The following is a 25,661-nucleotide window of genomic DNA, read 5'->3' on the forward strand; positions in this document are numbered from 1 at the left end:
TGTGTGTGTGGGGGGGGGTGGGGGGTGTGTGGGGGGTGGTGTGGGGGGGTGGGGTGTGTGGGGGTGTGGGGGGGGGGGGGCTGGTGTGTGTGTGTGGAGGGGGGGGGGGGTGTGTGTGGGGGGGGGGGGGGGGTTGTGGGGGGTGTGTGGGGGTGGGGTGGTGTGTGTGTGGGGGTGTGTTTGGGGGGGGGGGGGTGTGTGGGGTGGTGTGTGTGTGTGGGGGTGTGTTGGGCCAGGCAGGGGGGGGGGGCAGGGCCAGGGGGGGGGGGGGGGCAGGGCCAGGCTCAGGCACAACCCTCGGGCAGAGCCCCGGCGTCACCATTGCACCGCACATTGCGGCAGGTGATCGGTGAGGACTGCGGCGCCTCCTCCTCTCCTCCTCTCCTCCTCTCCTCAGTGTCTGACCCACACCTCACGGCACCGCAGCTCCGGGGCGGGAGGACCACTGACTGTTTGCAGAGATGCCGAAGCCGGTGAGTAACCCCCGAGAAACCGCAGGACAGGTCTGCCTCTGCTTCTCAAGCCGCCACAGAGCAAACCGGGGGAGGGGTTGCGTGTTGCGTGCGGGTTACACGCGCACACCCCGCACCTGTCCCGCAGCTCACTTGCGGGGAACCCGCAAAAACCAGCCCAGCAGCACCGCACCAAACCCGCTGGGTTGACCTGGAGAAAGAACTCGGGGAGGGTTTTTTTTTTATTTTATTATTGTTATTAATATTATTATTATTAATTATTATTATTAATTATTATTAATAATAATAACGATCTTTACTTCCGCGCCTCCTCTCCCTCCCGTCTCCCGCCTCACCGCCTTCTGCGGGTAATTGACTTTGCAGTCGGTGCTTAATGGCGGGACTGGACCTCCTCCCTCCCCGAGCGGTTTGGTTTAAGAATCGGGTGCCCCCGCGTTTCATAAACCAAATCCGGGGACGCGCATCAAGATAACTTGAAGCCACCGCAATCCCCGGCGCTGGCGGTAGCGGGGAAGGCTGTCGGATTAAAGCCGGCGTCTCTCTGAGGAGCGTATCCGTTTTAGGATATTATTGCTCAGATTGTTGCTGAAATCAAGACGGGGCAAATTTGGCGACAGGGACACAGTACCTCATCCGGGACCGTCCCCGGAAATCAGGGACGGACGGTCGGCCGACCTACTTAAAACCTACCAAGCGGTGATTTTTCTGTGCGGTGGAACAATGCGGCCGTTTGTCGCAAAAGAGCTGCTTCCAAAGTTTTGGGAAGATCGCTATGGAAACTCCGAGGGGAAGCATTGCTTACTTACTGTAATCCAGGGGAGGACACTTTAAATATAGACCGGTCATGGGTTTGTGGAAAAATGTACAGCACAGAAGGATTTGTGGAAGAATTTTTGAGAGTTCACAAACATATGTGTTCGTTTCTTGAACAGTGAGGACATTAGAATGACGCTTTTATTTATTAAGCAATGCCATATATATTAATAATAATTATCCTTGTGTTTGATATAGCGCCTTACCATTTCTTTGAGATGTCTCAAAGCGCTTCACAGTATACATTATAAAGTGACTGCATTTTCTAGGCGGAAAATATATACTAAGATTCCCATTTCACAAAAGAACATCAAATATTTTATGTACCTGAACCAGCAGCACATTGGTCCAAATGTGTGTGTCCACAAATTTAATTGCTGTCATCCATCAATGGAACAAATCTAAGGCACGGACAGATTTTAGAAGGTTTGGAGGAGGGAAGAAAAGGGTTGTTATTGTGGGTCTAAGATGCCGTTGATCTTAAAGTGCACCCTGATTTTAGAAGGTAATTTTAATGGGAAAAAACCTGCACTTTAGATTTAAGTAACTACGGTGCTAGACATTCAGATTTTGAACAGATCGGGTACAATGGCTGTCTCATAGCCTTTGTCAAGGCTATAATTTTAACTTGCACTTTACACAGAGCCTTTCACGGAGGTTAAGGTTGACAGAACTTCCCAGCATTTAACAATGAGGAGTGGAAAGAGAATGTAAGGGTGTTGGCCACAAGCACAAGTACACTTTTTTTTAAAGGAAATATTGTGAAAGCAAGGAAAGATGGAGCAAAGCAAATGGATCTTGGGAGCGAGCTCCAGAGAGCAGGGACTTAGTAGCTTGAAGCCTCAGCCACTGAGTGAGAAAGAGCAGTAGATCAGAGATAGAAGTGCAGAAGGTCAAAGCAAGAGAATGGGTTTGAAGGGGATGCCCCAGTTAGGGAGGACCTACTTGCATGTCAAATGAAAGTATTTGAAGGTCAGCGTGTTAAATGCAACACTGAAATGCGAGTTTCTGCTTCTCTGCTGGATCAATGCAATGCAAGCTCTATAATAATAATAATAATCCTTGCATTTGATATAGCGCTTTTCACATCGGGAGGACGTCCCAAAGCGCTTCACAGAACACACTCTAAAGTGAATTGACTGTATATTTGTGGGCGAACGCGGCAGCCAATTGTGCGCAGCAGTATCCCACAAACAGTCGTAGATTGAAAATGACCAATTTATTATTGTTTTGGGTTTTGGAGGGATTATTATTAGGCTCTGTGTGGAGTAAGGAAACTTGCCCAAGGTTTCGCCCTCTGCCTGGAATTGAACTCAGGTCTCTCGCTTGCAAAGCGAGTGCTCTAACCACTGAGCTACAGGACTCCACATTCTATGATCATTATCCAAATAGGGACATTGCCATATTGCCTCACTTATTCAGGTAAACAGCATTCTAATGTATGTGTGTTTTGTCAAGTTAGTGAAGATCGTTCTATTTGTTTGGCTACTCTAATCCCATACTTAGTTTGTGGCTATGAAGTTGAGGAAGGTAGTGGTGGCACCTTGAGAGCGGTTGACATTATCTGACACATGGGACGACATGTTTGGTGACGTCAACTACTGCAACAGTGCTGTGATACACCCAAAACTGGCACAATTCAAAGCAGTGAACGGCAGTGTTTAGTTGTTGAGAGCCCTCACTTTGCTTTGCTTTCTAGCCTCTGGACTTGATGTGAACATTAGCATTATTGGGCTGTGTGTATAACCCATATCCAAATTGTGCATTGGTTGCAATCCCAAGTTTAACAGAATTTAAGGGGAGGAATTCCCGACAAGAGTAATGGAACCCTGTGGTCAAAACTATTGGGTGGATTGCCTTGTTCCCTTTTTCTAAAGGTCCAATTGTATAGAATATAGTTTACACTTGTAGAGCACCTTTCATGTCGTGTCAGGAGGACATCCCAAAATGACAGTTGTCAATTCTGGCTGGACACTGTAACTGAAGGTGGGACCTGGAGGGGAGGGGAAAGATGACCGAAATACAGAGGTACATTTTATCAATCCAATGTTCATGTGTGTCTTTCCACATCCAAGATAAGTGTGAGGCCAGAGTAGGAGCAGGAAGAGAAGAGTCAGCACCTTTTAATTGTGGAATGGCAGGCTTGGCATGTGACTTTCACGACCAAAACCTTTGGCTGCTAGCTTGCTTGAGCAGTGTTCAAAGTCTTCAAAGGTAATGATTAACGTGTTCTGAGCTCCTGCATCTTGTACATTTCTGAGTGCACAACTTTTAATCACTGAAAGTCATCAGTTTTAACTGATCTTTGCTAGTTGAATGAACACCATGGGAACCTAGGAGCGTGTGCTGCCAGAAAGTCTGTGGGAACACTTTAATTCAATTTGCCTATCTTTTCTCCAGTTCACTTAATATACTACTTAATATGTCATTTTTTGCAGAAGGAGGGAATGCTTTTGTACACTTCATATTGTCCTGACTTGCAGTGTCAGTTTGGCTCAGTTGATAGCACTCTTGCCTTCGAGTCACAGGTTTATGGGTTCAAGACCCATGTTGGAATTTTGAACTTTATAGATTATGCTGACATCCAATTCAGTGCCTGGAATGTGCTGTTTTGTTGGAGTAGATGAGATGTTAAACCAAGGTCCCGTTTGCCTGATCAGATGGACCTTAAAGATCCCATGGTCTACTCAAAAAGAGAAGGGAGTTTCCCCTGGTTTCCTGACAAACAATCCCTCAAATAAAACCAGTCATTCACTTCATGGCAGTTTGTGGAACATTGCTGTATGCAAATTAATAGCCCTGTTCACCTACAAAAGATGGTCACTATACAGTAACTCCTGTCTTAAGAGCTTTGAGACGACCTCCTGACATGAAAGGTGCTATATTACATTATTTCTTATTCTTACAGTTTGTGCAGGGCTTTGAAATGGAACGCAGTATTGGAAAATGAGCAGTAAACAGTGTTCAATACTGTGTTTATATTAAAAACAGGCAAGGATTTGAATTCAATAGACTGTAAGCCTACCCATTTAAGGGTTCCTCATCTGCAATTTGAATTGAATAAAATAGCTTTTCACAAAAGTAGTGGCACTCCCATGGGTGTGTACACAGTGCTTACATTACATCTTATTAATCCAGGAGCGTCTGAAAAACACTGCTGATTTATAATTTATAAATTGAAATGCAAATAGAATTTTATATTACTTGGATCAGTGGCTGAGACCCATAATGCAGGCTACAACCAGGGTTGAAAAGAATAAGAGAAGAAAGATTGGTAAAGGGATAGGCTTATGGCAATGAGCTTAGGCTTTAAAAGCCTGTGGATGGCATTAGGGAGGTAAGGCGCTCCAGTCTTAAGTTGTTGGAAAGACAGGAGTGTGATGTGTTTTCATTTCACTTGTGGGAGGAGGAATATTTGTAGCCACAATAAATATTCCTGGTATTACAGAGAGTTGGTAAAGAGTGCTATAAATATGGAGATAAAGGGGTGGAGGCTCATAATAAAGGGAAGAATCATCCTCAGCAGATCAACAGCTGTTTTCTTGCATTCTTGTGCAGCAGAGGTATTCTGAAGACTTGCACACTTAGTCTTTGTAGAGAGTTAAAAATGCTGCAGCGAAATAAATTGGTGTTTGAGACAAAGCTTGTTTTCTGGGAAACTAGTTTAACAATAGAGGCAATGTGAGACTTCCGCCTACAGCCAGAGGTGACAGAGCTGCCAGATAGTCAATTGTACGAGGAGTAAGACTGGAATAACAGAAATATACAAATGGCCTACATGGAGATTTAGTTTGACATATGCAACACCGAGTTCAGACGTTTCTGGAAATATTCTGAACCATCTCCTGCCTCGGTTGTGAAATGTATTTTTAATATATTAACTGGTGAAAAAAGACCATAAAGAAAAACTAGGACTTTAATCTGTACAATATCTTGATAGATTCATAGAAGATTCATACAATCTACAAATAAGGTAGTTTGGAGGTGGGGGTGGTTATTGAGGGCTATTAAATGGTTTATACAAAATTAAACCCAAAATATTAAGTATTCTTCAAACTAAGTCTGATGAGAGGGGAAAATTCAAACTACTGAATAGTTTGTAGAACAGTAGTAGGAAGAGCTTTGATTTTCCAAATAGGATGGTAGAGACACTTGATTTACCAAATGGGGGTGTTGAGGCACTTCACTTAGAAACTTGGGTAAGTTTTGGATTAGTATCCCTCAATGAGGTTTCTCTGCCCCCCGCCCTCTAACCACTTTCTGTGTGGATTTTACAAATCTGTCAAATTATTATAAGTGCTCTGGGATGCTACCTTGCATGAGGGGCTCTGTATAAATGCAAGCTGTTGTTGGTGGTGGTGGTTGAGGTAGAGCTTCGGTGGCTGAAAGGCTCGTTACATTCTTCATAAACTTTAAAGAAGAAGCCAGATTTGTTGAGCTTGAACCTTTTGTTTACAGTAGTTGCTATTCCTTAGGGTGTAACGCACTGTACTAAAGGCAAGGTCTTGCTTGATCACGCAATCTTTGGTGTGTTGGGATATATACTTGTGATGAGGTCTGGGTCCATGTGATGGCACCGGATGACTTTGTGCCAAAAATGAGCGCTGGTACTCGGCAGTTCTGATCACTTTCAAAGCAGTAGCAATTTTTGATGCAAGAAGGGGCCTTAGACTCATCAGAATCTGGTAAAGCGGCGGAAACTAAATGGCAGTCAAACTGTGATAAAATTGTGGTCTGTGTAGAAGCTTATTTTTTCACCTCAAGAGTTAACCTTGTTCAGTATGTACAGTTCTCAGAATATTTTAACAATAATCCTTGCATTTGATATCGCGCCTTATCACGTCTTCTAGACGTCTCAAAGCGCTTCACAGAATATACTGTAAAGTGAATTGTCTGTATACTTTGTGGGCGAAACGCGACAGCCAATTGCATACAGCAGTGTTCCACAAACAGTCGTGGATTGACTGACCACATTATTATTATCATTATTTGTGCAGAATTGACATTGGGATGATTCAAGTGCATTTCTGTGATGTTAGCAGCAACCTAACAACCTGGAAGGTGGCTATGTTTTATCCTGCAAGGCTAGAATCCAGTCACACTGTACAGGGGTTGTCTGGTATAGTAAAGACCCAGCCACAGGACTGTATTTTAGTGTTCGCTACACTCAGTACCTATCCGCTATGTTTGGGCATAAACTAGGTTGGAAAGCGTGTTGTATGGAAATTAAAAATATTTTTCAACATTTCAGTGCAACAGTGAAGCTCACTAGGACTCATAAATGCCTGTCTCTTGAGGTTCTAACTCCTGGGCTCCAGCACTTCTTCACCTCTCTGATTCCTTGTTCAGAAAAACAATCAGATTAATAGTTGGATGAAATATCAGAGTTGACTCAGTCTTGCGTGGAGTATTGACACCTAGTATATTCCCTAGCACAGTGCCAGCCAAACTATGGCCCATTCCAGCCCAAGTGGTCGCTAAGAAGCTCCCCCCCCCCCACCAAAATACTTGTACTTTTGTCTAGGTAAGTCGTGTTTGATCGGTAGTGTTTTTCTTGATTGATTTATAGCATAAGTCAAGAACTATTTAATGAAGAACATTTATTTTGTTGGCCGACCGAAAAGATTGATCATCATTGCTCGAGCAAATGAATGCTTATTCTTACTGCTACATTGTAGAAGTCACAGTTTCTCTCCTAAAGTTTCTTTTGAGGGCTTGAGAAAGGAGTGCCTCATTTAGATAATTGTGGAACTACCTGTTAACTAAACAGGTGAATCATACACTGGACGGATTCCAGCAAGTTAATCACTGTCTCTTCAACTGATTTTAAAAAAAACATAGCACACCTTGTTAGTGAAGGCAGAGCCCAAAGTGAAGCTGGCATACAGATCTGAAGGTCAAAAGATGGATATTTCATCTACGTCTTGTAATGTCCTCCAGAAGTGAAAGGTGCTATTTATATTATATAAATTTGTATTGTATTATATTTGCTAATTTTGCTGACCTAAGCTGGGCAATAGTTTCTGCTCTTCAGTTGACCTAGGTATCATCTGGGTTACGAAGAGGGAAATTAGCGACTTCTGATCATTAGAAGGTGACATGTTAAAGAAAAGTGTTTGGCTATTGGGCGAGTACCGGAGCCTGCTAGGCTGTGATATTCTTCCCCTTCATTCACTGCAGTTGTATATAGGCTGTCACTCCTACATGTGAAGAATGGCTTATTGAGTGAACTAGCACGAAATCGTACTGCAGCATGAAACAGGTGACTGACGTGAAGGGCAAATAGAAACCACAATTTATTAACTGTGTTTTGATGAGGAATCGGGGAAACTAGTAACTAGTCCTTTGCCACTTCTTGCTCTATCTCTAAATTGCTAGAAGATGTGAAATTGGAGCAGAATTTCGGCAGAGAAGATGTGGTATCTGAAACTTCCAGTCTATTACCTTGCCAAATTGCCATTCTTCATCTGTGAGCCCAAGATACTGAATGTTGGGTTACTTGACTGGAGTGTGGCAGAGAGAATCACAGCTGAACATAATACTTTCCTCATCGTGCTTCAGCTGAGATGTTAAACCAAGGCCCTTCTGCATGTACAAGTGGACGTGAAAGATCCCATGGCACTATTCAACAAGAGCAGGGAATTTCTCCCAGTGTCCTTGCCAATAACCCCTTGAATAAAAAAAAATTGGTCACTCGCTTCATGGCTGTTTTGTGTAACATTGCTGTGCAAAACTTGCTGCCATGTTTGCCCACAAAAACACAGTAACTGCATTTTACAGTATATCCTGTGAAGCACTTTGGGACGTCCTCCCGATGTGAAAGGCGCTATACCTAATGTAAGGATTGCATTAATTTTTTTTCAGATATCACACTTGAGCAATCCTTTCTAGTTGAGCATTGAAGTCCTTTTCAATTTGAAAATGGCCGTGCTTGTGCAAGTGTTTCCAAGCTGCTAGTCTGAGTAATGTGTGGTTTGAAAGCCCCAAAAATACCAGAAACTGCATATTAGCTGAGAATGCTGAGGTTCATCACCTGGTGATAGACCAGTTTACAGATGTGATTCTTATTACTGTTAGCCAATTAACCTCTGTAGCGAAGGTTTGTTTTCAAAAGATTCTTTCTTTCTGTAAAACAAGATTGACGATGAGGCTAATATGTAGATGCCTCAAGATTGCTTATTTTTAAAGCATTTTGGCTCATCAGAGCGCTCCCTGCTGCATGTTACTAATTTAAAACTTTAAACCTCTTAGACTTCAGCCGAAGAGTCATGTCCTATGACGACGCTGCACAATAAAATAATCAGATATTTGCAGTAACAATAATAAATAGACTAAACAAAAAAAGGTGTGTCTCTTATTTCATTGTGACAGTTGAGGTGTGCCTGTAGTAAATGTACTCTTGAGTGATGTAACCTAGAAGAGATGCTCTATGTTCGAAGCTTCAGGGAAGGCTAAGTGAGTTTTATTAGAAGGATTGTTGCCAAGTTTCAGTCTGGAAACACACGCTCACCCCCACATACTTTATTTAAAAATGTCAATTTTATTAAACCCTCCTTGATTTTAGCTGTTGGGATGGCAAAAGATTCTCCTCTTTTCACCAATCCTCTCTCTGTAGGCATTTGGTGTGACTGCATACATAATTTTGCCCCAATGACCTGTCTCCCAGTAAGTGCTGGCAGGACATGGTGGGGGGAGGGGGAGGGAAACCCATCTCCGAACCTTATGATCTTTATACTGTGATCAAGACTGAGAACTTTAACTGAGTTTTTCCCCTTCCTAATCCAGGGATCGTGAAGCTAATTGTAGGAACAAACTATTGCCTTGATTTAGATCAGTTTATTCTACCCGGACCTGGGACCAAATCGGAAACCTTGTTGTGCCACATTGGACTTAGCGGTGCCTTTAGCTTCCAGTTTCAATCAGTTAATTATTTTTTTGTTTTAAAATATCATTATTGGTAATTCTCCTTGCTTTACTTTAAACCAGAAGAACCTGTTGAGCATTGTTTTGCAGGGCATTCATGCACGACAGGTTGTACTTTTATAGTGCCTTTCACGTAGGGTGAATATATCACAATGTCGATTTGAATGGTCAGGGACAAAATGTGAGGAAATTTGGGGTTGTTAGCCAAAGGCATGGCCAAAGCGATTATTTTAAAAGAGTTATGAAGGTAAGGAAAGGAGGAAAAGAAAAGGAACTTGGAATAGAATTTCAGACAGCGGAGGCAGAGTGATTGAAGACTTGGATGTCAATAATGGGACGCAACGAACAATAGACCAGCGAGAGGGGAGGGTACAGGCAGGTGGCAGGGAGTGGCAGGAACATGTAGGGAAAAGTTTGCTACATGGAATCCTACATATATAACTCAGTTGTAAGATCTTGTCTTGGACCCAATATCTGATGGGAGCTGAGATTGTACACGACACACAGCGAGCGGTTTACATGGGAGAAAAACAACAACAACAACAACAACAACAACAAGATTCCATTTATAAAGCGCCTCTCACGTCGGGAGGACGTCCCAAGGCGCTGCACAGTTGGGTCATGACCCGAGCAGGGGGGAAATGGTCAGGGTAAGGGGAGGGAAGGGAGGGAGCGAGGAGGGGGAAGAGAGTCGAGAGGGGAGCTGAAGGCTCGGTCAAAAAGAATATTTACGCCCAAACCTCTTTTGCCAGCAGCGACCCAGTGCTGCTGCGAGGTGAATGTTTTTGGAGCCTAGCAGATAGATGTTTTGCCAATCTCCATAATCGTATGTTTTTTTCCTCCTGTGCTCACGTAATTTTTAAGTGCTGGTTCAGTATTATCAATGCAGTTGTTGTGTTGGTGTCAATACCTCGTGAGGAAAACTTTTAAGTAAGCTTTGCTTCAATGTTGTACCATGGTGTAATAATTGTATCATCAGTCACCAGTGCAAGACTCACCACTCCAGTATTGCCACCTTGGTGCTTTAATGCTGAAATCTTCTCTCTTCTGACACACCAGCTTGGAAGAACAAACCCTATGCTTTGTTAGCATTAGGTGGTCTTCACAGCTGAAAAATATGTGAGAGAGAAGGGAATAGAAGGATAAATGTGGAGTCCTATAGCTTGTGGAATCCTGTAGCTCAGTGGTTAGAGCACTCGCTTTGCAAGCGAAAGACCTGAGTTCAATTCCAGGCAGAGGGCGAAACCTTGGGCAAGTTTCCTTACTCCACACAGAGCCTAATAATAATCCCTCCAAAACCAAAAACAATAATAAATTGGTCATTTTCAATCTACGACTGTTTGTGGGACATTGCTGTGTGCAATTGGCTGCCGCGTTCGCCCACAAATATACAGTCAATTCACTTTACAGTGTGTTCTGTGAAGCGTTTTGGGACGTCCTCCCGACGTGAAAAGCGCTATATCAAATGCAAGGATTATTATTATTATTATATTATAAATGTGAGGGGAATAGGAGGGGTGGGGTTCACGTAGACCAAATGGCCAGTTTCCATGCCCTGTGACTCTGTACATGTGGATGTGAAATGAAAGCTTCAAGTGCCCAAATATGCTAGCTGGTGTGAATTCAAATCCTGAATCTTGGTTTCGACAAGGTGATCTTCTTACAAAATGATCAGGTCAAATGTTAGACCTTGAAACTATAAATAGATGATATAACCTGGGTGCGGTCCTTTCTGACAACAAATAAACAAGTTACCAAAATACGTTAAAGATGAATCCACCAACGGTATGTCTTGAACAGAAAGAAATAAGCTTTTTAATTCTGCTCAATATTCAAACTCATAGTTATTAGCAAAAATGCAGATTGCACCTCAGTGATAAGTATTTAATGCCCGAAGATACAATTTGACCGTATTTTACAGTTGATCAGAACATTTATTGAATGTTTTATTGAATTATTACCAGATTTAACTAAATCTCACAGGGAAGTTACGTGCCTGTTCGGGTGCATCGTTCCAATTCTGTGGTGTTTGTCGAAACCGACAAATTGCTAATTTGGAAATCTTATTTCTTTGATGCTGTATTTAAAAGCTTTTTCTGATGATGAATAGTTATTGGTGAGTTCAATTGAAGGAAAATTGAGAGCTACCACTTTCTATAGGGTAACAAGATAAAGGGTAAGTATCTGTCGATTAGGCTGTTTGGGATATTTGGGATGTGCTTCGTCTTGAGTCAGGGGGAGAGAGATTTACTGTGTGCATTGCATGTTCATCTACAGAGAGAGGAATTTTCAGGAAGAGAGATTTATTGTGTGTAATTTATCAAGATTTACCTCTTTCAAGTAAGGTTATTGATCTTGGGTAATAATAATCCTTGCATTTGACATAGCACCTTAAGACATCTGCTAGACAGCAGTGTCCCACAAACAGTCATGGATTAAGAGACAATATTATTATATTATTAATTTTTAAGCTATTATTACCCCCAGAAATGCAATCCGTCAATCGACTAACAACTGGGTTCCTACTTATGGGTAGGTACACAGGGGCGTGTGGATTTAGGAAACTTGCCCAACATTTGGCCCTGCTAGAAATAGAACTCAGGTCTCTCGCTTGCGAGGCGAGTGCTCTAACAAATGTGCTACAGGACTCCATGGGGGAGGAGATGATATCTAATAAGGGGAGATATCTAAATAAAGTAACAATTGACTCGCTGTGTCCTTTTTAGAGTGGACTGTGTAGCAGGTGTTCAACAATAATAACTACACCACAAATTAAATTTGCATGGTGCCTGTCACGTCGGGAGGCCATCCCACGACACTGGTGTTCCTGCAGAACCAGGTCCAGTAACAGAAGCGTTTACCCTTTGTAACTGATTTCTTCTCCAACCACATTACTTTGCTTAGGACTGAAAACCAACATTTCTGGAAAAGTTCAGCATGTCACTCAACATCTAGAAAGGAAAGAGAGGCTTAGGCTAGCTTCTTAGGATGGAGCTGGATGCGGAGCCAATTGTTTCCTCCATACTGTGGAGCATACGCCAGCTGAGATGAGGAACAGAAATCCTCTCTGTACGTCCTGGAGTTGTGACTGCTACGGTTGCAGTATTGTTATGTGCACAGTTATAGTGCTTGATTTGAGGCATGAAATTTGAAGAAACTACTGAGGCCAAGTTTGGGCACTTCATCCCCCAGATTACTTATAAAACCACCTTTGAATAAGTTATCTTATTGCAAAACAGTGCCCAGCATTACAGCCTGGTATATAGAAATGTATAGCACATGAAAATAATAAGCAGCTGCATTTTGATGTGATACTTTAAATGTCACTGTTCCAAATAAATACCCAAATGAACTATCCCCTGTTAACACCTATGTAAACCACCTATGAACACAGAAGAGTTCTCCAGTTTGGGGAGTACAGTAGTTTCTCTCCTGCAATTCACTGTGTCCATATCTGAGTGTCAGCAGTTTTTGAAGTTGTATCACTGTAGAATGTCTATCTAGTAGGGAAGATGGCAGTCAGTTTTTTTTTCCTGTAAAAATTGCAGTTTTGTAACAACCCACGCACCTCGGTGAGTTTTACTTTCTGTTCAGGTCGGTATTTAAAGTAGTTTGGTGTGGCGTTACTGGGAGGAACTGTTTTGTATAATGGAAATGCAAATGCTCTGCCTGCAGTATTGTAAGAGTGCAACTTATTTAATAAACTTTGATGTTAAAACTCTGTTTGAAATCACATTCGTTTGGAAGATTTGGAAGTGTTAGAGGATGTTAGGATAGGGATTCTGGGAGGATGTGATCAAATGGACTGAAGGGACGTTCTCACCTGAACTTTTTTCCCTTTCCTTCAGGCTTCCAAAGTTTGCCAAAGTTCTCCCCAACTCTTGCTGTCTGGAACTATGAGCCTTGGCCTTGATCTAGGTTTCTCAGTAAGGAAAAAAGACCAAGTCAAAGTGTTTGTAAATGACTCTACCAACCTGTCAGCTTTCTCCGCTAGGTCTCTGACCTACCCACTCCGCCATTGGCGGTCTAGCTTTCAGATCTGCCCCCACTCTCTAGAACTCCTTCCTGGAGTACCTATGACTTACACCTTCCCTCCCCTCCTTCAAGTTCCGCCTAAAGACCTCGTCTTTGACCTCGCCTTCGGTCATCTCTCCTGGGGAAAAGGGAAGGAATTTCTCCTGGTCATCATTCCCCCAGAATAAAATACAAATTGGTCATTCACTTCATGGCCTTTTGCTGTTTACAAATTGTCTGCTGCGTTCACTTCCAAATATAGTCACTATACATTACAGTAAATTATATGAAGCCTTTTCACACATCCTCTTGACATGAAAGGTCAATATCAAATCATTCATTTTAAAAAACGAATCCTATCGATCGGTATCAGGTTTGAGATGAAGGTGTGTTCTCTTTGATCATTCAAGTTGAAAAGTTTTTTTTGAGGGGACTATGTTCTGCCTCACTTGGAGTGACGTGCTTGTTCTCTGCTCTCCTATGTGTGTAGTTGTTTTTGATGTGCATGACTTTATTTCATGTAATGCATGACATACCTGTGTTAGGCAGAGTTACGCTGGCCTGTTTGGATTATATGTAAATATCTTCCAATCTCATGGACTTGATCAGGAGGTTAAATAAAATGGTATTCTCATCCCTTTCTTTTCGATTAGGATTTAACTCTATTACTTTCCATGCCCAGCACTTGGAGGTTCAGATGTATTTTTAGAATCTCATTTCAACCTGGTCAGTGCCTCTATTACATTCACCAGGAAACTGAAGAAGCTCGCTCCCGAGAGTCAGGATTGGGATGTTGTGCATCTAGTGAATCCCCTTGCAGTCCACCCTAGAACTGAAACATCTACTGGGCAGTCCATACAAATATCTCCCCACTCCCCCCACTTCATTACCTCAAAACATTGACTCTTCTGTGCAAATCCCGAGAGCTGCCTAGTGTGCAGGAGGAATAACTTCTCTGCTTACGATATCTTAATGAAAGGGCTCACTGTAACTCCAGTCTGTCGTTTTATGTATGTGGCATTACAGGAAAAGCTGCAGGGTCTTTATTTGAATGATGTCACCGTCGCAGGCCATTTCCTCGATGCTTGTGCAGCGCTTTTCAGTTTCTTTTTAAAAGAAGCAAATGATTATTCAGTGACATGGATAAGGAAGCTGTTAATATTAACCAGCCCCTAAAATTGGAGGGTGAGCTCTGACTGTCGTCTGCTCTTTCCTAGTTGAGGCAGGGTTTTTTGGGTCATTCTTTGTGTTTCATGCTATGGAATTTACCAGTGTTTCCTCCCCTAAAGAGACTGATTGAGTAAGATCTGGTCCCAAATGTGCTGGCTCTCCTCCAGTATAAGTGGCCACTTGTGTTATTCAGGCTGTGAGTATTGACCAGTGTAAGGAGCGCATTGACAGTTTTCCCAACCCTGCCTTCACTGCATATCCACCCAGTCCTACCTCAGAGCACCTCTTCGTGTAACCTCACCCAGTATAGAACCAGACATCATCATGGAGCTGACTCAACCAGAGGAATCAGTGTTGTTTGTTTGAATAGTTGTGTGGTGCTTGATTTATTCCACTGTAATCCATGTGAATTCAAGCCAAATTTCTGCTGATGTATTGGTGACATGTTCTTGGTCAGTGATGCATTGTGTTGTTAAAGTCGAGGCAAATCTTTTCCAGTGGCCTTGTGTCTGAGACTAGAATCGTTGTTGGAAGCAGCAGCTTGAGCGTTTAGGGTTGGTGTGGCTGACACTTTTTGAACAGGTGCAGATTAGCTTACCAGCAATAAACTGAGGTTATGTGTGTATGTACCCAAAAATGTACGATATCTGCCTTTGAGTGTTATCCTACTGGTTCACATGGCTTCCTGGCAACGTTCCCTGTGTTTTATACTTTTCGTAATAGTGCCGAACATTTATAGATGGTCTTTATATTACATTGGTTGGAAATTAACCAAAAACTGCTCGGGATATAATAGAGCTGATCTTGGAAACCATTGAATTTAACAGAACTTCCAAAGTGGTTGTGTAGAATCTAATGATATTACATTTTAAAAATTGTTTCTAATTTTTCCCCTCCTCTCTGATGTATCAGTCCTGCGTCCTTTCTGCATGTAAACTTCATGAATCGTACATAAGACTTTCATTACTCGCCCGCCCCACTACCCCGCCCCCCCGCAGACCAACTGATTTGTCCGTCCATGTGCAAACAGAAACTTATGCTCGAAACACCTTCTGCTGAGATTGCACATAAGCAGTGGGGACTGAGCTCGTCTTCAATTTAAGTGACATTTCAATTTAAGTGGAGCTGACTGAACCAGAGGAATCAGTGTTGTTTGGACTGAGCCCTTGATGTACCCTGCCACACTTTACCACTTTACTGTCACGTAACGTCTTATCATTGCTTCAAGGTTTCTCATCCTACACCTGACTTTAGGTCCATGCTGCTTATTAAATGGAATGTGTTATTAAAATGTACCACCTCCTGCAGGTCCACAGCTGAGGGTTGAGGGCATAAACATCTTGGAAATTGTCCAAGTGAGGTGCTTGCTGTCCTTCTGTGCAACAACCTTCATTAGAAATTTGTGTTGGTCTCGTGACCTCACTGCATTGGGCCCATTCCCATCAGAGAGAAAGCTGTGGGTGAGAGTTTATCTGACAGATTTACAATTTCATAGCGTCTTTCATACCAGGAGCACAACTCAAGATGTTCAGAGTACATCGGGGGCGAACTGGGGAGGAAATGACACTTAAATTGAAGACGAAATGTGCCTCAACGTAGAAAGAGCCCTTATTAATCTTATTAAAAATCATCTGCTTTGGAGCAGATTAAGAACATGCAACCAACTAATCAACGCCCAAAGAGTTCCCAATTTTCGCTCTGGAGCCGAGGAGGTTGTGGGCAGATCCTTGGTATTGTTTTTCAGAATTATTTTTATATTGCCGATCATCTGATGTCGTAAATCTTCCATTTTATCACACAGCTTTAATCCCCTGAATGACCCAATAGGAGTTACTGGATTCCATTCTCAGGTGTTTACTGAGTTGAACAGGAAGTGAAACTTTTTTTATTACTGCATCGTTTGCAGTTGGATGTGAACAGATCTACAGAGCAAATAAGCCTTGCATTTGGTACAGTGCCTTATCACGTCATCGAGACGTCTGAAAATGCTTCACACAATATACTGTAAAGTGAATTGACTGTATATTTTGTGGGCGAAAATGCTATCACAAAGCCATGGCAGCTTTTAATGGTATGGTGTACTGTAACTCTTACTTCTAGAGCCAAGTTAGGGCACTTAAACCCAGCAAGCCGGATAAATGGGGGTTCTGGTCGGGCGAGCTGGAATTTTTGACTAAGTGTAATTACAATGCCAGCACTTGGAGACTTTTAAGCTGGGGGTTACTATCTTGTTAAAGTGGTGCAATTAACAAAACCTATTTGCCTACAAAAGATTGCAACACTCGGCAGCAATTGCATGTAAAATGCTTCTGAGATGTTTTGATATAACATCAAGGCTGTAAAATTGCAATTCTCATTTCCTTGTATCGTCACCCCTATGGATGCTGGATGATTTAGCCACCTCAGAAACCAGGCAGCATGTTTCAGGCAATGATCTGAATGCAGGAATCCACACTGAATTGAGGGGTTCACATGTACGTTGACCCAGCAGTTCTGAAGTTCCTCGTGGTTTCAGCCATGTTTTAACATGTTAAGGTCGCCAACAAATATACAGTCATTATACTTTACAGAAAACACTGTTGAGATGTTTCGAAGTGATGTGGCACTATATCAAATGCAAGGATTTCACCACAATGAGAAATTAGTTATTCTCTGCAGAGGTTCTTAGACTTTGAGAAAAATTGACAAATATGAAGTGGACTTGTAGCAAAAAAAGTTGGGGATTTGAATAGTAAATGAAGTAGATTGTTGATGGGTTAATCATAAAATCTCAGTTCTCTGAGGTCAAATACTTTGAAGCACGATGGGCGCTATGTAAATGAGATTTGTTTTTAATATAACACCTGGTTATTTGTCTGCCTCGAAGCAGTGGTGTGCAGACTGAATGTCTAGTTCTCCACTCCCCAATGACTCCTTCTTTGTAAAATCATATGATAAATGTATGTCGACAAATACTGCTTTTGAACTTAATGCTTTATTGAAATGGATACAATCGCAGTCTTTCTGAACTCATTAATTTCTCTGGTCATAAATTAAGGAATGATTCAGAAAACAATAGGTCGACTAGCCTTCTTTTGTTCTGCAAATTTCTATGATTTTGAAATGTGGCTTTAAAAACCTGTTTGATGGCAACTTTAACCTACCTCTCCCCCCACTTTGGGAGAATCTGGTAGCGTATTGGTTGGAGCACTCGCCTCATAAGTGAGAAGACCTGGATTTGATTCCTGGGCAGGGAGAAACCTTAGGCAAGTTTCCTTACTCCATACGCCTCTACTTACCTAGCAGCAAGTAGAAACCCGGTTTTAGTAGATTGGTGGATCGCATTTCTGGGGAGAAGAATCCCCTCAAAAAAAAACAATTTTAAAAATTGGTCACTCAATCCGCGACTGTTTGTGGGACACTGCTGTGCATAATTGGCTGTTTCTTTCCCGCCAAACCAAAACAACGAGTCAATATACAATACCTCTCTTTTTCAGATTAATGTCCGTGTTACTACCATGGATGCGGAGCTGGAATTTGCCATCCAGCCCAATACTACAGGCAAACAACTCTTTGATCAGGTAAGTTCAAACCTTTTGTTTGATCATTCCTTCAGTCTCTCTCTTTCATCGTTCTCTCTCTCTTAGGCTTTTGCTTTTGCCTTTTTCGCTAACCTGTCACTTTGAGTTCTGTTGAAGTGGCCCTTGTGACGTTATCCTGAGATCTAACCTGGGATGGTCCAAGTCTATGTGGCTCAGGTTCTACTGTGTGTTAGAGATCCTGGATGACCATCTTAGTTGACGACGACACTCAGCACCGTTGTTAAAGAGATTGAACAGGGTCTAGGAGTTTGCTGTGGTTTGATAAGACAATGGCCACTGAATAGTCCATTAAACAAGACTAATGCTATTAGCTCCGAAGATGCAGCAAAGCAGATACAAGGAAAATGTCCTTATTGTACATCACTCCAATAAACTTCTTGTGTCTATCCCAGACTTGTGGCTATTAGCAGCCAGTTTTGAATTGCTGATGAACCTCAATGAGCCAGAATTCCCCCCTAGGACGTCCTCCTGACGTGAAAGGAGCTATACAAATGTAATCTTGTTGTTGTTGTTGTATTCCTCTAGCAAAAAGATTGTTTTTGAAAAAAATTCTGCTGCATAACATAAACATTTGAGCAATAAGCAGCAGTACTGTACAGGTGATGTAATAGCGGGAAAACCTACGGTCCTCCTTAAACTAACTGTAATATTATGACTATATAGAAATGTATTTTGCAGTATTTGGCCCTCAACATCATATGGTGAATGTCTGAACTGAGCTAAATATTATCACAGATGTGGATTTTGTTTTCATTTCAGTTATTAATTTTAACTCCCATCGATGTTAAAGCAAAGCACCCATTTCATTCATGAGGCACATATTCTTTTATAGATCTGATTTAATTTGCTGATAGTCACTTCATGAATACATGCTTATTTCCTTCCAGGAATTTTTTTTTGTGTGTGAAGCCATACAGGTCTGTTCTACCAGGAACCTCCCTCTCTTCCTCGTCTGAGGATCCCTTTATCCAGAAGTAATCTTCCTGATCCGTACGTTTCAATTTCACAACGGCCAGTGGCAGAGACGTTAAACCATTAAGCCTGTTCAGGTGGACATTAAAGATCACTCTCCGAAAAGGGGAAAGAGTTTCTCCCAGTTTTGCCAACAGTCTCCTGAAATTGCAATTGCTCATTCACGTCAGGATTTTTTTGGGCCATTCGCTGTAACCAAATTGGTTGTTACATAAATTAAAGTTGTTATTCTTGATGCTGTGTTTGTCTGCAAAATATACTGTCCTCACACTTACAGTAAAATGCTGTGAAGCACTTTGAGACACCCTCCCAACATAAAAGATGCTATATGAAATGGAAAGATCATTATCTTGTTAGCAACTAAAGCAATGGAAATTGGTGGGGGGGTGGGGAAGAGAGATTTTTTGGGTCAGCCTAGTATTTTGACATCAACAGAAACCCATTCAAATGCTTAAGAATATCCAAACCAGATTGCTGAGAAGTTCACCTATATATGGATATTTCAGTGGATATTTCAGTGTGTTTGGAATGGAGTGGGCATACTTGAGTTTAATTGGTGTCCGTTTTGTGCAAAGTTTGCAGGAAAGCCTGCCAATGATTGTGTGTGTGGAAATCTTTATAGTCTCCGTTCTGAAGGCTGCACAGATTGATAGGAGACAGTCCCAATTTACGCCATAGTTTTGCGTTTAATAATCCTTCCATTTGATATAACACCTTATCACGTTGCAGGGTCTCAAAGTGATTCACAGGATTTTACACTGAAGTTCAGTGACTATTTTGGTGAAAGTGGCAGCCAATTTTGCACAAGGCAGTGTTCCACAAACAGTCATGAAATGAGTGACCGTTTTTTGGTCAGCCGGGTGTCTGACACATGTGGAAAACCATCACCATGCTTAAGAGTATCCAAACCAAGCTGAGATTTCCATGTATCCCACCTACACATGGAAATCTCAGAGTTAGATTGTTGGAATGCAATGCACACTCTCTTCCCGGAGGGACACATCCTGCTTACTTAATTCTGGAAAGTATTAGACATAGTTGGCAACAGCCAAGGCTTGGGACCCCAAAGTGTGCGTTGAGGTACCAGCTGGAATCTGACCAGCTAAAACTGCGTAGCTTGCCATTGATATCACTATCTGGCAAGCTTTCCGGCTGCTTGTTCAGCTAGGAGCATCCTACCCGTTAGGGCTTTGGCTTGCAGGGTTAACAGAGATGCGTGGGATGATTCCCTGCCCCCAGTGACTGGTCTGTCCTTCCAGGTCCTGCTAGTTTTTCACTCACGATCAGTGAGTCATCAATGGCATCAAAGTGTGCAAATCTTAATTCCTAAAATTTAGCAAAAAGATTATTTTTGACTAAATAAAATGCTGTGATATTTAAGTGACTTGTCAGTTTCCCTTATATAGAACTAATGCACCCAGAAGAGGTCATTTGGTGCAAGGATTATTATTATTATTTATTACTATCTCTGCAAATTACTCCTTCAGATCTTTATATAGTTCTAGCTCTATCTATATGGATCTTGTTTGACCATTGTACTTTGTAGGGCATTCCACATCCTCACAATTCTGTGAAAATAAAATGTCCTCCTAATTTACCTCTTTACTAATCAGCTTATATCGCTGCCCTTTCCATCTTCCTTATTTCCCAACCAAATCTAATCCTTTCCAAAGTCATTTTCACTGTTGCAACAGAGCTGTGCAACTCTGATCTTTGTCTGATCGACCTCTACCCGGAGGATACTATTTGGACACTGGAAATTGCAAACTTATTAAAACATTAACTGTTATGGTGCACTGTCAGTCCAGCTTTCCTCATGTTTGTTGCAAAGCATATAAAGACAGTAACTTTGTTAGCACCTTAGTTATCAGTGTGTGGACTTTATAACTAGGTTCAGAGTAAGCACAACCTAATAATACTTTTATCATTCTGCTTGTAAGCAGAATTTATACAAATTTATACAAAGTGTGATAAATTGTAACCTGTACGATCTGTGCTAACTCTTAAGGTAAACCCTGAATGCTTTTCTTTGCAGCCACACTTTGCTGCTTCTTATAATTCGGAATGCAGTCAATATCACACACACAAACAACTCGCATTAATGAAGCTCTTTTCTGTCAGGAGATGTCTCAAAGTGCTTGGTTGGGAGAGTGAGCGAGGAGATCGGGAGGGGAAGGATTCCATTCCCGCTGAAAGTGGGAGTGGAATCCTCCCATTCCCACTTCCACAAAACACACAGTCAATACACTTTACAGTATACCCTGTGAAACATTTTGACACCTCCTTATGTGGAAGGTGCTATATCAAATATAAGGATTATTATTATACAAGCCCTGCTCTTCCCCGCCAGTGCACACTGCTCTATATCACTGCTTTGATTCAGAAATATTCAAAGCTGCAATATCTGTTTTTCTTGTTGATCATACTTCCCAAATGTCATGTTTGAGTTCCCGTAATGGTCTAGTTTGAGGAGGTATCACTTAGTATAGGGCCAAGCTATGCAGAGCAGATGCTGACGGCCCTAGTCTAGAGCTGCATATTATTAACGCTTGCTGCTTCTGACTACAATCCAATGATCTCTACTTACCCTGTCACTCCCCAGAAAGTCCTGATGTATAGGCATCTGCTGAGGACAGATTCAGGTCTTGATGTCTTACATGGTAAAACAGTCTGCTGATGCTCAGGTTTAGGCTCAAACATAAAGATTGGTCGGTCATCACTTGGATGAGAAGTCTGAGGTCTGCTTTACAGTAATCTTGTTTTTCTAAGCAAAAATGTACCCTCTTCCTTCTCTCTCCCTCTCCCCTCCCCCCAACCCCATTCACCCAGCAAAGCCGAAATCTCTGGCAATCTCTCCCTGAGCAACTCACTAACTTTGCACTGAATTTGCTACGGATTGTATCAGAATTTGTGATTTCCTTTCCACAGGTGGTTAAAACCGTTGGCCTGCGAGAGATCTGGTTCTTTGGACTCCTGTATATAGACACCAAAGGCTACCCTAACTGGCTGAAACTCGACAAGAAGGTAAAGGGATTTGTTTGTGATTGTTGAGATTTGTGTTATGGGGGAGGTCTTCCCTTTCCCCACACTCTTAGCGCCCCACCAAAAAAAAATTCTGTTGATATTTAGTACATATTGAGTTAGTTAGTTAGTTGCTGTGTTTAATCCAGAACTTCTACAAAATTGGTACTATCATAATTGGACCAGAGTACGTTACTGAGGCAATTTAACAAATCTCAGTCACATAGTTTGTACAGCGATATAAAATCTCAAACCCTAACCATGTATAGAGATGATGGGTAAAAGTGCCGTTCACAATAGCCTTAGGCTAATAGGGTTTGCAATTATTGTCACACTTCACCAAAGGCACTGTGTGTGCCACTGAATTTAATTTTTACCCTGTGTTTCGGAACGTGACTTACTGGGAAACTCCACCAGGATTTTGTGACTTTAAAGTCCTCAGTAAGCTGGACTTTATTGCTGATCACTGCTGTAAGTAGGATTCTCTGTTAACCTTGGCCCCTAGTTATTCATTGAGGCAGTGCAGAATGTACGTACTTCAATGGCGTGTGCTGCAGAGCTATCCTGTGATTTGAGTGTATTCTTCAACAGGGCAGATGGATGTTGGTCTCTGTTTTACAGGAATGGAACCCAGTAGCATTTACTAAATTGATAGAATCTCTGTGTTGTAGTTGCCTGGTTCAGTTGAGTGCACTCCCACCTCTGAGTCTGAAGGTTGTTGGTTTAAACACGTTGTGTTTGTAGCTTAGGTTGGCACTCCAATACAGTGCTGGGGAGGCACCCGTCCTTTACAGGAGATGTTAAACTAAGATCCTCTCTTCCTGTATATGTAGATGTTAAAGATCCTACGGCACAATTTGAAAAGAGAAAGGAGGATAAAATTGCTTATTCACTTCATGGTTGCTTTTGAGACTTTACTGTGTGTAAATTGCCTACAAAATAGACAATCACTGTACTTTAAAGTCCTGGGAAATGCTTTGAGACGTGCTTCCAATTTAGAATAGAAGGCTTATTTATTTCACTGCTCTATGATGTATGACTGTGGTGATGTGGTGTGGGAGTGCTACTGTTGTGCAATGTTGGATTTTTGGTGCACATTTTATGGGTGTAAATGTCAGCTGAAACTCTTGAGTTTGTGCCTCTTTTAATGAAACATTGTGATTTGTTTTGCTACGACAGTTCACATTCACTTCCATGCAATAAAGCCTGGTTTGAATTTAAATGTAGCAAAGCTTTTCTTCATCTTTTGGTTTGAGAAATCACTGAAGGCTTCTGTTTTTCTTGGCAGGTCTCCCAACAGGATTTAAAGAAAGAAAACCCTGTCCAATTCAAGTTCCGTGCCAAATTCTTCCCAGAGGATGTCTCTGAGGAGCTCATTCAGGACGTTACTCAGAAGCTGTTCTTCCTTCAGGTCAAGGAGATCATCCTAAGTGACGAGATGTATTGCCCCCCTGAGACAGCCGTGCTGCTCGCTTCCTACGCAGTGCAGGCCAAATTTGGAGACTATAACCAAGAAGTGCATAAATTTGGCTACCTTACATCTGACCGCCTGTTGCCCCCACGGTAAGTAAAAGCTGAATGATTTGCGTGGAAATCCCTGAGTGTGTGTACGTGTGCCTTTGGTCAGCTGAGTGTCTAAACACACAGAAACACATTGCCACTCTTCAGAGTTTCCAAACTAATGACGGTTCCACCTACAAGGGAACATTTCTGTTTGTATGGAACGGACTGTGTGCTCTCCAGTCCCATAGGGATGCAACCTGCTCATATAATCCTGGAAAGTATTGGGTGCAGATTGGCCGAAGAGTCAAGATTTGGGCACCCAAATCAGTGTGTTGGAGATTAACCAGCTCAAATCACTCTATATAATCTGAATACTGTATTAGCTGTTTTATCTGAATGTTTTATAATGCCCTGATCTCCTAGTGCTGTGGAATTCATCCCGTTTCCACTGCACAGAAATGTGTGTATCGCAAGAGAGGAGATGAACTCACTCGATTCACAACTCCAATGTCTGGCCACCAGAGGTTTTCCGTATCTAGAAATGGTGTGTCCAGCCAAACTATCCTCCTAACTACCAATCTGCTCAGAGTATTCAGCCTGCTGGTGACCAACAGGACACGCCTCATGAGAGTCAAGAAAGATACATCATCCCATGCGAAGGAGGCTACAGTGGAAATTGCTGATGTTTACAGGGAGACCTTTTTATCTGACATTTTGGTGTTTCCAACTACATCTAGATTTACTCTTATTAAATCTTTCAGCATTTCATAAGCATAGCATTTCAGAGCACCCAGGATTTAGCAAACTCTTAAATACAGCCTTAATTTTGCAGTCTGTTTTCTGTAAATTTCTTTTAAGAACCATAGCAAACCTATTTCACATTCAGACTGAACTCTGCAATTTGGCTAATTTTGTGTGCTCTAGAATGACGAGAAAATAGTGTAATTCTAGACCCAGGTGAATTTCTCCCTCTAAATGTTTACAAGGGGGGAAAGTACCCCACCTCTCTCTATTGGCTGCTGCATTGGCAGCATTGGCTGTCAAATATGCCTCTCAAACAGAAATTCTCCCAGCCTAGTTCTTATGAGACAGTGTTTCAATCTGTTGTTTCTGTATTGAAATAGCCATCCAAATATGGCATTCCTCTGAGAATTTTACTTGTAACATCTAAGTAAACCTGCACTGCTTATCCTGAGAATAAACTAGTGTTATATTTAGCTTAGCAACAATTTGAGTGAATTGATTCACAGTGACAGCAGCTTCCGGGACACTGAGTCTGAGGCTATCTACCTTGCTGATTTGGTGGAGTGGAATACCAGTTTAGGGCTCCTGACTACACAGCACAGAAGATCCTGACACACCAGCCAGGCTGGACACCAAACATGAGCAACCATTACCCTGCTGCTGGTCACTGAGCTGCTAGAGCCCTCCCACCCTGTGTCCTCCCAAGACCTCCCTAATCCAAGAGTCACTGCATAAAGTGTAGCAAGTTCTACATTCTGCAGCACAATCTTAAACAAGTGATTTGTTGTGTAAGCAAATCTGATCTGCGCCAGCATCGTCCCATAAACAGCAAAGAGGTGAATTTAATTTGGGGTTAAATTTGGAGTAGGAGGGGATAAATTTGGAGTAGGAAGTAATGAAAACAACCGGGAGACAAGTCTCGTTTCTTTGAAATATTATTGTTTATTATTAAATATTATGAATTACATATCAATGGAATTTAATACAATAGAATCTAAATCAATGTTGCAATCCAAAAAATGCGATGATGATTTGGACAAAAATAATAATAAATGTTTACAGTAATAATATTAATAATCCTTACCTTTGGTGTAGTACCTTTCGAGTTGGGAGGGTGTCTCAAAGTGGCGTATAATATGGAATGTTACATAGGCAAACTCGGCAGTGAATCTGCGACAGAATCTGACTATTGGTTTCTATCTCAACAGTGTTCCGGATCAACACAAGCTTTCCAGGGAGCAGTGGGAGGAACGGATCCAGGTTTGGCATGAGGAGCACCATGGAATGCTGAAGTGAGTTCATTCAATCTGGTCACTCCGAGCCAGCTCTGACCCTCCTTTATTTAAACTTTAGGAATGTTTTGAGAATTTTTCACTAGGAATCACATTCATGTGAGTCATTTATCTCAAAGGGCTGAATATTGCGTTTCTTTTCATAAATATTATGA

General features: G+C 41.9%; 1 protein-coding gene across 2 annotated transcripts in view; it reads left to right on the forward strand.

Annotated features, from left to right (window-relative positions):
* Positions 1 to 372: 372 nt before the first annotated feature.
* LOC103178901 (ezrin) overlaps positions 373 to 25,661 on the forward strand; it is a 40,415-nt gene continuing 15,126 nt past the window's right edge. Inside the window, exons 1-5 of one of the 2 annotated variants that reach the window (XM_042332943.1) lie at positions 373 to 473; positions 17,870 to 17,953; positions 21,875 to 21,970; positions 23,256 to 23,530; positions 25,423 to 25,506. In XM_042332943.1, coding sequence (XP_042188877.1) covers positions 462 to 473; positions 17,870 to 17,953; positions 21,875 to 21,970; positions 23,256 to 23,530; positions 25,423 to 25,506 — 551 coding nt within the window. In that variant the 5' untranslated portion in view covers positions 373 to 461. Of the gene's footprint in view, positions 474 to 17,869; positions 17,954 to 21,874; positions 21,971 to 23,255; positions 23,531 to 25,422; positions 25,507 to 25,661 lie in introns of those variants that run through there. The other variant, XM_007893885.2, reaches the window with a different exon arrangement.

The sequence above is a fragment of the Callorhinchus milii genome, unplaced genomic scaffold (genome assembly GCF_018977255.1).
Source record: "Callorhinchus milii isolate IMCB2004 unplaced genomic scaffold, IMCB_Cmil_1.0 Scaffold3, whole genome shotgun sequence".
Taxonomy (NCBI): Eukaryota; Metazoa; Chordata; class Chondrichthyes; order Chimaeriformes; family Callorhinchidae; genus Callorhinchus; species Callorhinchus milii.